At 40.7% G+C, this 13,679-nt stretch overlaps 1 protein-coding gene across 1 annotated transcript in view; it reads left to right on the top strand.

Annotated features, from left to right (window-relative positions):
• Positions 1–11,585, top strand: part of LOC115812612 (myosin-16) — a 34,267-nt gene extending 22,682 nt beyond the window's left edge. The window contains exons 9-24 of the mRNA XM_030775095.1: positions 2,768–2,854; positions 2,946–3,191; positions 3,653–3,770; positions 4,193–4,320; positions 4,521–4,717; positions 4,895–5,027; positions 5,372–5,588; positions 5,757–5,893; positions 7,101–7,204; positions 7,563–7,755; positions 8,169–8,372; positions 8,623–8,748; positions 9,987–10,157; positions 10,392–10,592; positions 10,861–11,007; positions 11,433–11,585. Of these exons, the coding sequence (XP_030630955.1) occupies positions 2,768–2,854; positions 2,946–3,191; positions 3,653–3,770; positions 4,193–4,320; positions 4,521–4,717; positions 4,895–5,027; positions 5,372–5,588; positions 5,757–5,893; positions 7,101–7,204; positions 7,563–7,755; positions 8,169–8,372; positions 8,623–8,748; positions 9,987–10,157; positions 10,392–10,592; positions 10,861–11,007; positions 11,433–11,585 (2,562 nt within the window). The remainder of the gene's footprint in view (positions 1–2,767; positions 2,855–2,945; positions 3,192–3,652; positions 3,771–4,192; positions 4,321–4,520; positions 4,718–4,894; positions 5,028–5,371; positions 5,589–5,756; positions 5,894–7,100; positions 7,205–7,562; positions 7,756–8,168; positions 8,373–8,622; positions 8,749–9,986; positions 10,158–10,391; positions 10,593–10,860; positions 11,008–11,432) is intronic.
• Positions 11,586–13,679: the final 2,094 nt, after the last annotated feature.

The following is a 13,679-nucleotide window of genomic DNA, read 5'->3' as shown; positions in this document are numbered from 1 at the left end:
TACCCAGGGTACCTCCCGTCAGAGGTTCCTGTGGAATACGTCTGGCATGAGTTTGGGCTCTGTTAGCTCTAAGGTACAGATAGCTATGGTTCAGGGGGAAGAAGAAGAAGAAGAAGGAGAGGGGGAACCATGTAATCCCAAATCATTTGCACCTGGGATAATAATGCAGGAGAAAGCCAAGGTGTTTTCAATCAGCAAAGAGGGTAACCCCAAGGAGAGCCCACCTCGTGTCAGCCTGAATATCCCCTGGAGTCATTTGAATGACATGCATCCCACAGGACTTCAGTGAAGAGAGAGGGATAGAGGTCGTTCCTTTGAGGCCTCTTTCATACCAGTCTTAGGTTGACGTGAACTACCTCTCTATTCTCACGTGAAACCCTGTAAGCAGTCCGTTTTTCCACATGCAAATCCATCAACATATCAAGTTTAGAAAGTTTTTTTTTTTTTTTTTAGTACCAAATTAATCTTTGTATAATTACTCGTCGGTTAAGTCAAAAAGTATGTGTTTTTATTTATCTTTGTTGAGTACGATCCATCTTTAGCCCATTGATTTGATATATAAAACATCTAAACCCCTCAGGGTCTATAAACGTGCTGTCATAAATATGTTGAGAGATGGCATTTATCACTGGCATGACCTCTATGTTAAACTAAGTAGAACACAAATGCCTCATGGGTATACTGCATGTGTATTGGTCTATCGAGTGATACCCCTTTAGGCTGTGTAAGCTGAGTTTCCTGCTGCTGGGTGGCATTCCTAATGGACTTGTGCTCCGCCCAGGTTGGGATAAATCCATAAAGAGTGTACGAGTCAAGCACAGACATGCACGGCATTATCTCCCAGTGCCTGCCGTTAACTCCGCCAAGCTCTCGTAGAGAATTTAACCAGACATACCTGAATAGCAGACAGACCTCTCATTGTTTCCCTCCGTTCGCATAGATAGCATCAGGAAGAACCACAGATCTTCTCCAAAGGAATTCCAGCTCTACATTTTCACACACACTCACACGTAAACTCTTATCCCCTTCCACACACACACACACACACCAACTATCTACCTTCCCAAACTTCTCCATACCTTACCATGTACTTGTATCACCAGACCTGTGGGAGGAGAAGATGATTTATTTCTAATTGATGTGGTTGTTGATACAGGGCGGGCTGGCGGAGTTTGTAAAAGACGAAAACCAGTTTTCAAACCTTTAAGAGGTCAGAGGTCAAAGTATGGTGATAGACAGTGATCTTGCCCAGGCTTGCGTGGTGAACCCCCCCCCCCCCCCTACCCCACGTCAAATAAAATGTGCTCAAGTTGTTTTCACTTTATCAGGCCTGGTGCCCTTCAGTAGCCAGAGCAGTTTAGAGTCACCTCGCCTACCACTGTCCACCTCTGTGACTGTCCGTAATTTGATGCCACAGCCTCACAGAAAGGGGACCCCTAACAAACTCCCACAAATGATGTAGTAAACCAGTACCAAGGCTTTTTTTTCCCCTACAAGTTTACATAGTTTTCTGACATTTACAATCCCTCTAACACAGCCGTAAAATAGTAAAAAAGAAAAAAAAATCTGCTCTAGTTTTTAAGTTTTTTTTTTTTTTTTTTAATGTATTACAGAACAAAAGATTTTCTTGTTTGTTCATTTAATGACCATCTGGTCCAGAGCGCTAAAACTGCTACATGTTTATTGGTCTTTTTAATTACAGCGTTGCATCTAACCTTCAAAACAAATATCGCATAGATGTGTTTTTAGTTATGATCCCTCTTTATTACTGTCTTAAGAATGCAGATTAAGGACTGCTATTGATTGTGTTTTTTTCCCTATTCTTTATCAAGATGAAGTAAACCTTAAGGGGAATTTTAATCAAACTGCTAAACAATTTTAGAGGCTGTGATTAAAAAAAAGGGTAATTTCCATGTTCTTACATTGCATGAATTATAGAGTAGTTGTTAAGATTGCGGATGCTCAGAGTGACAGATTTTGAAGCTCACGAATGGTAAGGCATCACATGCCATCATAATCCTAAAACAGGACGCTGGGGTTTCCCATCTGGAGAGAGAGTACTCTGCAGTGTCTGTGAGCAGGTCTAATGGTTGATCTAATCTTCACAAACAAGACATGTTGTGATTGGCCACTAATCACATCCTTACATCTGTCACCAGCGGCACTTTTACTGTACACATCCTCATCCAGTCTCCTGGAGGGGGATCATATCCTCTTTTTGTCTATCAATAACAGTAATCCTCTTCCTCCGGAATGTTCTCTCTCTCTCTCTCTCTCTCTCTCTCTCTCTCCTTCTCTTTCTCTCTCTCTCTCTTTTGAAGGTGGGCTTATGTCATTGGCATGTCTCTTAAGCTTCACTTAGGTGTTTGTAAAAGACTCCAAAAGCAGCCCAGTCTGGCAGACACATGAGGGAGCCTCCATTGCTCCACACATGGTCGTATTAATCTGCCGCTGACAGCCATGTGCTTTGATCTAATCAGTTTCAGAGCACAGATATTGTCCGTTACCACTTAGAAGAGTCAGTCATTAAGATCAATGGACTTACCACAATGGACTTAGCCCAGCGGTTATGTTATGTTACGTTACGTTACGTTATGCTATGTTATGCTATTTTATATTGTGTTAAGCTATGCTATATTATGTTAAGCTATGATATGCTATGCTATGCTCCACTGCGCTATGCTTTGCATGTCATTTATCTTGGTGCACAGTTCCATGTTCTTTTTCCTATAATGTGAATATGCTTGATGGATTTGACTTCTTCTAGGTGGAAAAGCAACGTGCTGATCTGACCCGAGAACTGGATGACCTGACTGATCGACTGGAAGAGGCGGGTGGTGCCACTGCTTCTCAGGTACACGAAGAATGCCGTTCTGTCTTAACTGACGTGTCTAGCATGTATTTAAACTCTCTCTGGCTCTTGCTCTCCCTCTCGCTGTCTCTAGATTGAGATGAATAAGAAGAGGGAAGCCGAGCTCCAACGTTTGCGGCGGGAACTCGAGGAGTCATCCGTGCAGTCGGAGACATTGGCTGCGGCGCTAAGGAAACGCCATGGCGATGCTCTAGCTGAGCTGGGCGAGCAATGTGAAGGCCTTCAGAGGACTCGCGCCAAACTGGAGAAAGAAAAACAAAACTTGCGACTGGAAGTGGACGACTTGTCTGCATCACTGGACACCCTGCAGAAGGCCAAGGTCTGTGTCCTATAAGACCTTGGTCAATGGTTGATTCTACCTTTCATTCTAACCCCCCCCCCACCCCAAAAAAAGAGTAGAAAATCACAACTGAAAATTTTCACAAGTGAAAATAACTTCTAGTGTTTTTTAAAGGAGAATGACTCTACATTCGGTCATACTCAGGTTGTGCTCAGATGTGCAAATTATAAAGAGAAAAAAAATCACCATAACAATTATAATTATTGTATTGTTACCGAGGTATTTTGTTCTGAAACAACTCAGTGTCAAACAGAGGTCATTTTACGGATTGTGGTCATTTTGCACAATAGGTGTTCTGTTTGATCTGAGTTCAGGTCTCTCATTAAGTTTGTCAGACATACAATTGTTCACATGCATCAGTGAGAAAAAAGACCTGATGGAATGCTATGGCCACTGATCAAAGCTAACACTGCCCTTTTTATTATCATGTGTAATACCAGGCATCCACTGACATGCAGCTGAAAAAACTGGAAGAATTGCTCTCTGAGGCCAACTCCAGGAATGAGGACCTTCAAAAAGCTTTGAATGAGGTCACTGTGACCAAGAACAGGCTGACAGGTGAGAACATTATGATCGGAGAACTTAGCAACGTCATAAACATAATCCTTTATTTGTGCTGAAGTTTGGCCCCCATACAGCACACACATCCCCTTTCAGCATTGTGTTTAAGCCTTGGTCTGTGAGAAGTTGGCGTGTCTGTTTGCAAGTGCTCTTGAATCAGAAATATAAAGCTTAAATCAGGCATATAAAGTTATATTTAGTATATATTTATTGTTATTTATTGTATAGTTATATATTGTTGGCCTCAGGCCAAGAAAGATGTTTTAAGATGTTCTGTAAGGTATTTTATGTTGGTCATGTGGGTAATATCTTGAACACGTAGGTGTAAGTGTGCTGTAACTATCAAAAAAAATCCTAAAACGAAAGGTTTTTTTTCCCCCCGTATTTCCTAACGAGAACTCTTTCTTTACGTCCTGTAGCTGATAATAATGAGTTGAGCCGTCAGCTGGAGGAGGCAGAGAATCGTGCAAATCAGACAAGTCGCTCCAAAACTCTTCTTATAAGCCAAAACGAGGAGTTGAAGAAACAGCTGGATGAGGAAATCAAAGTAGGAACTCAGTCTTGTTTCTGTCTCAGCTCTGTGTGCTGGAGCAATGCAGACGTCCTTAATCTGCCTTTGGATCAAACAGTGACCTCCTGAACTGTGTGTGCTAACTTGTGTGTGTGTGTGTGTGTGTGTGTGTGTGTGTTTATTTATGTGTGTGCGTTCATGCGCGCGCGCGCGCGTGTGTGTGTGTGTGTTGTCAGTGTAAGACAGCAGTGAACAACAGTCTGAGTGCCGCACGTCAGGAGTGTGAGGCCCTAAAAGAGCAGCTGGAGGAAGAGCAGGAGAGTAAACTGGAGCTCCAGCGCCTTGTCTCCAAACTTAACAGTGACGTAACCCACTGGAGAACCCGCTACGAGACCGACGCCATCCAGCACAGCGATGAACTGGAGGACACCAAGTACGATATACAATTGCACATCTACAGACGCCTGTCGTATACATACATATACAAACACATTATCGTTTAAATACTTACGAAGTCATTTATGTCATCACGCATATAATGTAAACTTTTTCGCCCACTTGTGTTTGTATGTTCTGTGTGTGTGTGTGTGTGCGTGTGTGTGTGTTAAAGGAAAAAGCTGTTGTCTCGGCTGCAGGAGGCTGAGGAGGCAGTGGAGGCCACTCAGGCTAAATGTTCCAGCCTGGAGAAAACCAAGCAGAGACTCCAAGGAGAGGTGGAGGAACTCTGTGTGGACCTGGAAAAGGTGGGAGCACTTTACGCTGGATTTTTGTTCATAGTTAATTAAACTGGTCCTTTCAGTGTTGTGTCTGATCTCCAATAGTGCTTGGATGCACTGGGGGATCTTGCAATTAAAAAGAGAACAATTCAATGCATTTAATCTGTATTTTCACAATGACAGTCAAGATTTTAATGGCGCTGCTCTGGGTGTCATGTGTATCGGGTTCAGTATAAATATTTAGAAGTAATCATTTGCATAACGGTTCGTGTGATTGATGGGTTGATGGATTAGGTACATTTCCCTTATCTGCTGGCTGCGTGTCTTTGATTGACTGCCTAGCCACGGAACTCTTGTCTGTATCGCTCTAGGCGAACAATGCTGCAGCAGTTCTGGATAAGAAGCAGCGAATGCTGGAGAAACAGCTCTCTGACTGGAGGCAGAAGTGCGAGGATCTGGTGGTCGAGGTGGAAGGCTGTCAGAAAGAGAGCCGGCAGCATGCCACGGAGCTGTTTAAGCTCAAAACCGCTTACGAAGAGGCTGTGGAACAAGGCGAGGCCCTACGCAGGGAGAACAAGGCCTTCCAGGGTAGGGCCTTCCACAAACAAGCATTTACCTCATTCAAACACAGACACGGTCTTCATAAACAGGCCATCTGTGAATAATCTCGTCTTTTCTCACTATTTGCCTTTATATTCACCACTGTGTGCAGTCTGTTAACCACATATACACTAACGTCCAATGCTGATATCACAGAGGAAATTGCCGATCTCACCGACCAGCTGTCGGACGGGGGGAAGAGCGTCCATGAGCTGCAGAAAATGAAAAAGAAAATTGAGATGGAGAAAGAGGAACTGCAGGCTTCGCTGGAGGAGTCTGAAGCAGCTTTAGAGGTATTAATACTCGTTCAACGTCTCGCATACTAGTCCAACTCCAAAATCCGCAAAGTAGAATCTCTGCGCAAGACGTTTAGGAAAAAAAAAAAAAAACTCACCTCACATCCCACCACAAACATCTTTACATCATCACAATTTAAGTGTTTTTTTTTTTTTCTTAAATGAGATACTGTATGAAATGAGATGAGGCATATCATTCGTTTTAACTCTTGTTCACTGTGACTCTGAGATGGTAGTGCTGTAGTTTAGGTAAAGCAGAAAAGCCCCTCACAGGTGACACACAGAATTAGCGTGGGTCAATTGCTCTTCAAGATCTGAGTTGCTGATAAGGTCAGAGCATTCCTGTCCTCAGGCCCGGTATTTAACTGGATGTATGTCCTGGAAGGCTGCCTGTAGCGCAGGGTGCTTTTAGCAAGTGAGAAAACATTATATCTGCTTATTTAGTCACAACGCTGGAGGGCTTGCTTTTTATCACTGGAGCTTCATCTGACACGTCGTGGTCCAAGAGCACAAACAACAAAAAAAGGCAGAATGTTGTCAAGCTCAGATTTCACCTGCGTTAAGTCAGTTTTGTTTGCTTAAGATTCCAAGGTTGGAAAAGAAGTCTTTTCAATAACAGTGTAAAATGACCCAAATGTCTTAAGTTGATGGAAAATGCGCTTCCTCTAGAATAGTTTATTTAAAAAGATGAAGGTAACGCCTCGTGATAAATCAGTTGACTCGCCTGACCTTGTCTCTATTATGTTTTGTTGAGTGATAGATTTATGGCTATTGAACTAAAAAAACAGATAAGAGTAGCTGATGACAGACATGATGAGTCTGTCCTGAAGATTTGATGAGAATCTACAGCTGGAAAACATGCCATTCAAACTCACGGCGTCTCACGCTATGGCCTCCTTACAACCCAATTCGCAAAATGAATGAACGAATGATAAGATATGAGATTCAGTAGTTTCCAGATTCTTGATAGCCACACTGGTTTAAGCTAAAAGAGGTTAGCCAGATAGTCTATAATTATAGTGCTCTGTTTGACAAGTATAACCATAAGATAACTTGCTTCAAGCATTCCATCTTCCCGCTGCTTTCTTAAGAGAGAACAAATCATTTTCAGATTTATGTTTTGACACATCCATAATTCATTTTGTCCAAAACTGCCAGGTGAACAGACATAATTCTTGAGTCTTTCCCTCACTGTCCATGCTAGGCTGAAGAGACTAAGGTTTTGAGGCTGCAGCTGGAGCTCTCCCAGGCCAAAGCGGACGTGGAGCGTCGCCTTCAGGAAAAGGAGGAGGAGCTCGAGGCTACCAGGTACTCCTCACCTCTATGTTACGTCCATCTCCGTGGCCTCCTCGTGGTTTCTACCTAACGGTTCTAGAAGAAGGACTGAAAAAATGTTCTTCCGCTCTATCCAGAATTTGAAATCAAAAGTTATCTATGCATTTTCTTTTACCTCTTTTTACTTCTATCTGACTCTTCTTCTATTCTATTTCTTTCCTAATTCTCTTCCTTTCTCTGGTTCAAAAGAACTTACTTGGTAAGTGACATGTTAAGTTGACTTTATTCTTTGACCATATGCTTTTGTATGTTAGCGACTCTTTCTATCTGACCTCAAAGGATAGCGGTAGCATTGATTATATCAACAGTTTATTTTCCTGTTGGATTTCAGAAAGAGTCACCAGAGAGCACTAGAGTCTCTACAAGCCAGCCTGGATGTGGAGGTGAAAGGTCGAACAGAAGGAGCCCGTTTGAAGAAGAAGATGGAGGGCGACATTAATGACTTGGAGTTACAAGTGGATCTGCTGAACAAAAATAATGGGGAGCTGATGAAGACTGTCAAGAAAATGCAACAACAAATCAAGGTTAATCTCTTTCTTAGACTTGTACTATGTATGTCATTACACATCATTCATCAGGAGTGATGTCACGTACCTTGTGACCAATTACAGCGGTTGACATTTAAAAATGTGTGTGACGTATGTCATATTGTTATGTCGGACCCACACAGACATTATCTATCTCATATGGAAAGAATGTATTTTCAAAGAATGTATTCTTGACCAAAAATTTTCAGCAAAATTGAAACCCATTTGTGGTTTCTCCACAAATTTTACTGAAAACCTGTGGGTGTGGTGCAACTCTCTTTTCTGTCACGCTGGTCTGCTTTTGTCCCATCACCATGTGTGTCAGCGTGTTCTTATTTAATGGTGCACTGGATCTTAATGTGTACTCAGACAATCTCAACACTTTCCCTGTGTTTCACTCCATCTGGCAGGATATGCAAACCCAGCTTGAGGAGGACGCTCGCCAGCAGGAAGAAGTGAGGGAGGAGCAGGCTCTGCTGGAGCGACGCTGCTCCCTGCTGGTCACCGAGAGAGAGGAGAGCCGCGCTGCATTGGAGACTGCGGAGAGAGCCCGGAAGACTCTGGAAACAGAGCTCCAAGAGACCACTGAGAAGTACAATGAGATGAACAACCAGGTGCAGATCCGACCCAGTTTTCCATTAACCGCATACAGGTTTTTTTTTTCCTCCAGGAATTGCTCCAAACACATAGTTTTTCCAGGGGGATTATCTCACATATCAATCTGTTTCACACTGCATTATGCCTCTCGTCGAAACAGAAATATCAGCTATACTGACATGTAGCTTTCCAGTTTCTGACATGTTGCTGGAGTATTTGACTCCCCCCCCCCCCCCCCCACCCCTCCTCCTCTCTCTTTCTCTGCAGTTTCAAACAGCCTCTAGTGGCAAGAGGAAATTAGAGGTCGATCTACAGCAACTGACCCAGGAACACGAGGAGCTTCAGGCAGAGCTGAGGGGAGCAAATGACAAGGCCAAAAAAGCTGCGTGTGAGGTAGCGTGCAGACAGAGAGCACAGTCCACTCACTCTCATACACCAGTTAGTTTACCAGACTTTCTCAGATGAATGACCGGGGGGATAGGCGACCTCATTTAGGGATGAATGAACAAACTTCAGTAAACATGTTTGTTTACCCAAGCTGATATATGCTTAACACGGAACGTTTTAACTCAGAATGTAAAAACGTCTTGTTGTAATAAGTAAAATCATCAATATACAACTTGGCAAAACACAAGGGTTCCACTCTAAAGCAGATGTTGTATCTATTCTTGAACAAGTCTTTCAGAAAATTCAACCAAGCTGAGCTCCATTAGAACCTTATGCGAACATAATACTTTTGTTATTGAGTTATTAGCCTTCGTAACTCAATAACAAAAACTCTATAACAAAAGATTTACGTGAATCCTATCTTTCTTTGGTAAACTCTCAAAAAAAAAATAAAAAAAATAAATAAGGATCATAATCATTTGAAAACTGCATACAAATTTACAGAGATTGACACATATTTATCAGATCACTAATACTGCTTTTTTTTTTTTTTCATTTGAGGAATATTGGTAAGTTGGATACCTTCTTATGTTGCCACATACTGAAAAGCAGACTCTTTTTTTGTTTTTAGTCACCACGACTACTGCTGTGGTTTGTTCTGTGGTTTTACCTGAGAAAGCCATAAATGGACTACAATACATGCAGAGTGCTAACCAGGCTACCAAACAGAGAAAATATTACACTTCTCATAGCTACAGTACACTGCCTCTTATTTTTAATGCATCTGAGTTATGGAACTTTCTCTCTCTCTCTGCACAAGCATCCACAAGCAAAATTTTTTTGCTTATTAAATCCCCATTCACTTTCCCTTGAAACGTTTTGTCTAAGCTTGTTCATATGTCACGTAATTCCCAATTATTTATAGCCGGTGCTCAATGTTTTATTTAATTGTATGGTTTTATGGTCTCTTTTTTGTTACTGCCTTTGTTGAAGTCCATTATATCTGTTCATGACCTGTCTTTTCATTCTGACTTATGACCTATATTTTTATGTTTCACTTTGTTCTGTGTATTGTGAATGAAAGGTGCCGCATAAATAAAGTTTATAATTTGGCATAGCGTATTCAGATGATCTTTTGTTAGGCCTATAACTATATTAACTGAGCTTAGCCAGTTGCCGCAAAAACTGAACTAACCTCAGTAATTAATTGACTGGTCCGCTATTTGGCCTTTGTCTCACTGCAGACAGCCCGAGTGGCTGAAGAGCTGAGAGTGGAGCAGGAACATACCATGCACCTGGAAAGGGTGAAGAAAGGTTTGGAGGCCCAGATCAAAGATTTGACCACCAGACTGGATGAGGCTGAACAGTTGGCTATGAAAGGAGGGAAGAAGATCATCCAGAAGCTGGAGGGAAAGGTAAACAAGACTGCTCTGCTTTTCTAAACTCACAGCTGTACAATCAGTGTGCGAAGCAACATGTTTCTAAAGTAAACAAAAGCTGTTCCCGCTTCCAAAGCCAAACTATGAACTACAATTACCACATTTATATTTAGAGAATGAGGAATGAATTATTAGCGGTCAGCGAGGTAGCAAATGTCATTTAACTCTGTTGTTGTTTTTTTTTTTTTTTTCTCTGTTTTTTTCGTGTAGGTGAAGGAGCTGGAGCTGGATTTGGACACGGAGCAGAAGAGACATGCTGAGACGGTGAAAACCCTGCGAAAGAACGAGCGACGGCTCAAAGAGCTGCTCTTCCAGTCCGAGGAGGACCAGAAAAACCAGCAGAGGATGCAGGAGCTGGTGGAGAGGCTGCAGATAAAAATGAAAGCCTACAAAAGACAAGTGGAAGAAGCGGTAATTCCGCAGAATCAAATTCTTTAGAAGACGTTTTTCATTGGAATCTGAGATTAACAGTTTGGAACCTGAATTTGGAACTCATTTTGGAAGTTCACTGATGCTTTTTGGTTTTGTTTTGTTTTGGGTTTTTTTGGGGCTCATAATTCTGAATTGTCTGTTTGTCAGTTTTGTAAGATTTGTGAGGTCTACACTAAAACTGCAAATTTTTTTTTTTTATAGTGAACTTAAGTTGAAGGCCAAAATGTGGAAATGTTTTTTGTCTTAGGAGGAGCAGGCCAACGTGAATCTGGCCAAGTACAGGAAGACGGTCCATGAGCTGGATGATGCAGAGGAACGGGCTGACATAGCAGAATCCGCTCTCACCAAGATCCGGACGAAGAACAGGGGCAGCTTTGGCAAGGGATACTCATCAGTAAGTGTCGCAGTCTCAATCCGTCCCTCGGCTAAACAGCCGGGGTTCCTGAAAGCACTGGAAAATCCAAAAGACAAAGGAAGGAAAAGAAAGAAAAAAAAATGGACCAGAAAGTGGACAGAATTTATGTGTAAACAAATTAAACGTTTGGAATCAGAAAAATGCATGAAACGGATTAAAACCAGTATGAACAGAACAAGAAGTATAAAAAAGAATGGTGTGTGTGTGTGTGTGTGTGTGTCTTGGTGACTTTTCACTTTTTCTGTCTTAATGAAAAAATTATTCTTTAACCTTCCGCTGTGTTAGTTTACTTCTATTAGACAAAACATACACAGTCTGTAGCAACTCTAACAGATTTCAGGATTCCATCTGTCTAAATATGTTAATTTATGGGAGGGTCTGATATCTGTTTGTTATCGTTGCAGGGTTACAGCACTCCGTATCCAGGGGTAATGAGGTCTCCTAGCTCTGTAGGCTCTGAAGGCAGAGGAGAGAAGATTATAAATGACGATGAGGAGTCTGTCAGTTCTCTCATCCCTACCTATCTCAACTCACTGAAAAAACTGATGATTGAGTAGAACCATTCGTCACAATACACACATAAAAAATGCATGTGCAAGAGCAACCCTCTGAGTTCAAGATCTATTTTTCTTTTTTACAACTATTTGAGGATTTTTAAAATACTTTGATTACAAAAAAGAAAACAAACAAACAAAAAACCCATCTGTTCTCAGTATTACTATTAATTGGCCAATGTCAACTATTCATCTCAGCGAAGTGTTTGTTTCTTTTTGCCAAACTTTCATGTATCAGGGTCACAGTTTAGTTGAACTACAACTTCTCTGTCGTATTTTTATATTACATTTTTATGTATACACATAAGAAATATATTTATGGTATAGTTTAGAAAAGGAGCAAAGTGCCTTTCTCTAAGCCAAAGAGGCTTTAAGCACACAGTCTTCAAATACATTCCAGCTGCATGTAATCATTTCGCTGAGTGTAATGACTAAGTTATATAAATCTTGGCCACAATGTCTCTGAAAATATGTTAGAATGCTATCCATTATTGCTATCCAAGATACAAAGTGATGCCTAGCTTTACCATCACTATTCAATTTAAACATAAGATTTGTTCTGGTAAAATAAACTGCCTTTAATCAACATGGTTTTTGCAAGTGTGCTTTGTGTGTGTGTAAAAATAATTTAGTTTTAGTGATAAGTGAACAAGAGTGAATTGTGCAGTAGTACATTTAGTGATGTAGTCTAAACATCTTAATGATGCTGTTCAAACATTACAGTTTTCTTCTTTAATATATAATCAAAGAACAATAATGAGTAGAGTAGCATCAAGATATTGTTTTTAATTGTAATCTTCTTAATTTCCAAAGTTATAATCATATTCACACTTTGCACAACACTTTAGCATGGCCATAAAACATTTAAAACAATTTACACCTGTAATACTCACAAGCTGCTAAATTGTAACGATAGATATAAAAAAATATTAGATAGGAATGTAATCCAGTTCAAAAGCCTTTGAGAAAATAAATGAACAAAACAATGTTAATTTTATTTGATATAAAAATAAGCACTGTGCAAATTTATTTCAATATATTATCTGTACCTCTTATTTTATACATCTGTGCTTGGCAGATGTTTTCATCTCTTGTCCTTCATTAAACCCACTAGGGGGGAAAAAATTGGTATTTGTTAAAAAAAAAAAAAAATGTATAACTGATTTGAAAGTTTAACACACGAATGAAAAGACCTGTCCCCTACAAAATAACACTTTCACGCCGTAGCCTTATTTGACTTCCAAAGTTGGTCTCTAGCATAGAGTAACCCATTTACAACCATTTCTCAAATATGCCAAAAACCCTGAGAAGGTTAGGGAGTGGAGTGAAACCTATTCACCTTAGAACATAGTTCACAACATAGAGACGATCATGTGTGAGCGATGACAACAGTTAAATCCAGAGAGACACTGCATGTAATGTTTCCCAAGTTCCCGTGCTTTGAACTTGAAAAGTGTAGCACATATCTATGACAAATAGTCTTTTTCAAATAAATTTGTCTTACATTTGTAATACACATAAAAAAAAACCCCCAAAAAACCCACAGGAACTTAATGAGAAAATTCTGGAATCATGGATTGATCAACGAATCTTTGATATTGGGACAAAGAAATATGAGAGTGCATAACAGCACACAAACTCATTATCAACATAGTCTAGCCTGCTAAAATAGGGTCAATCTTAACAGTGACATTGGACCAACTAATGTGACAAAATTTGATTCGAGTGCTTAAACCATGGTCTTGAATTTCATCTAAATATGTGTAGATGTGTCAGTTTGATTCTCTGTGATCCGGGCCAAAATGACTGGAACACGTCTGTAGGTCACTCTACTGTGGTAAACTGAAAAAAGAAGCCCGCATCTGAAAGCAAAATTACTCTGATTCTAACGGTTATACTCAGAACCCGGCACTGAATTAAAAAGGAGTGCATCTTCCGTAACTTCTACAGCAGCAGATTTTACACTTTAAGACTCAGACAGTGGTCAGCGTATATGGCATATTAATGTGGGAATTAATATATGAGTATGATTTTAACATTTAACTCCAGTACAGAATCAGTATGCATTCCTGTTTCCACTGGTATCAGTTCACCCTA

This window comes from Chanos chanos, chromosome 5, assembly GCF_902362185.1.
Source record: "Chanos chanos chromosome 5, fChaCha1.1, whole genome shotgun sequence".
NCBI classification, from domain to species: Eukaryota; Metazoa; Chordata; class Actinopteri; order Gonorynchiformes; family Chanidae; genus Chanos; species Chanos chanos.
Note: the sequence above shows the minus strand (reverse complement) of the source record. Positions and strands in the feature narration are given on the sequence as shown.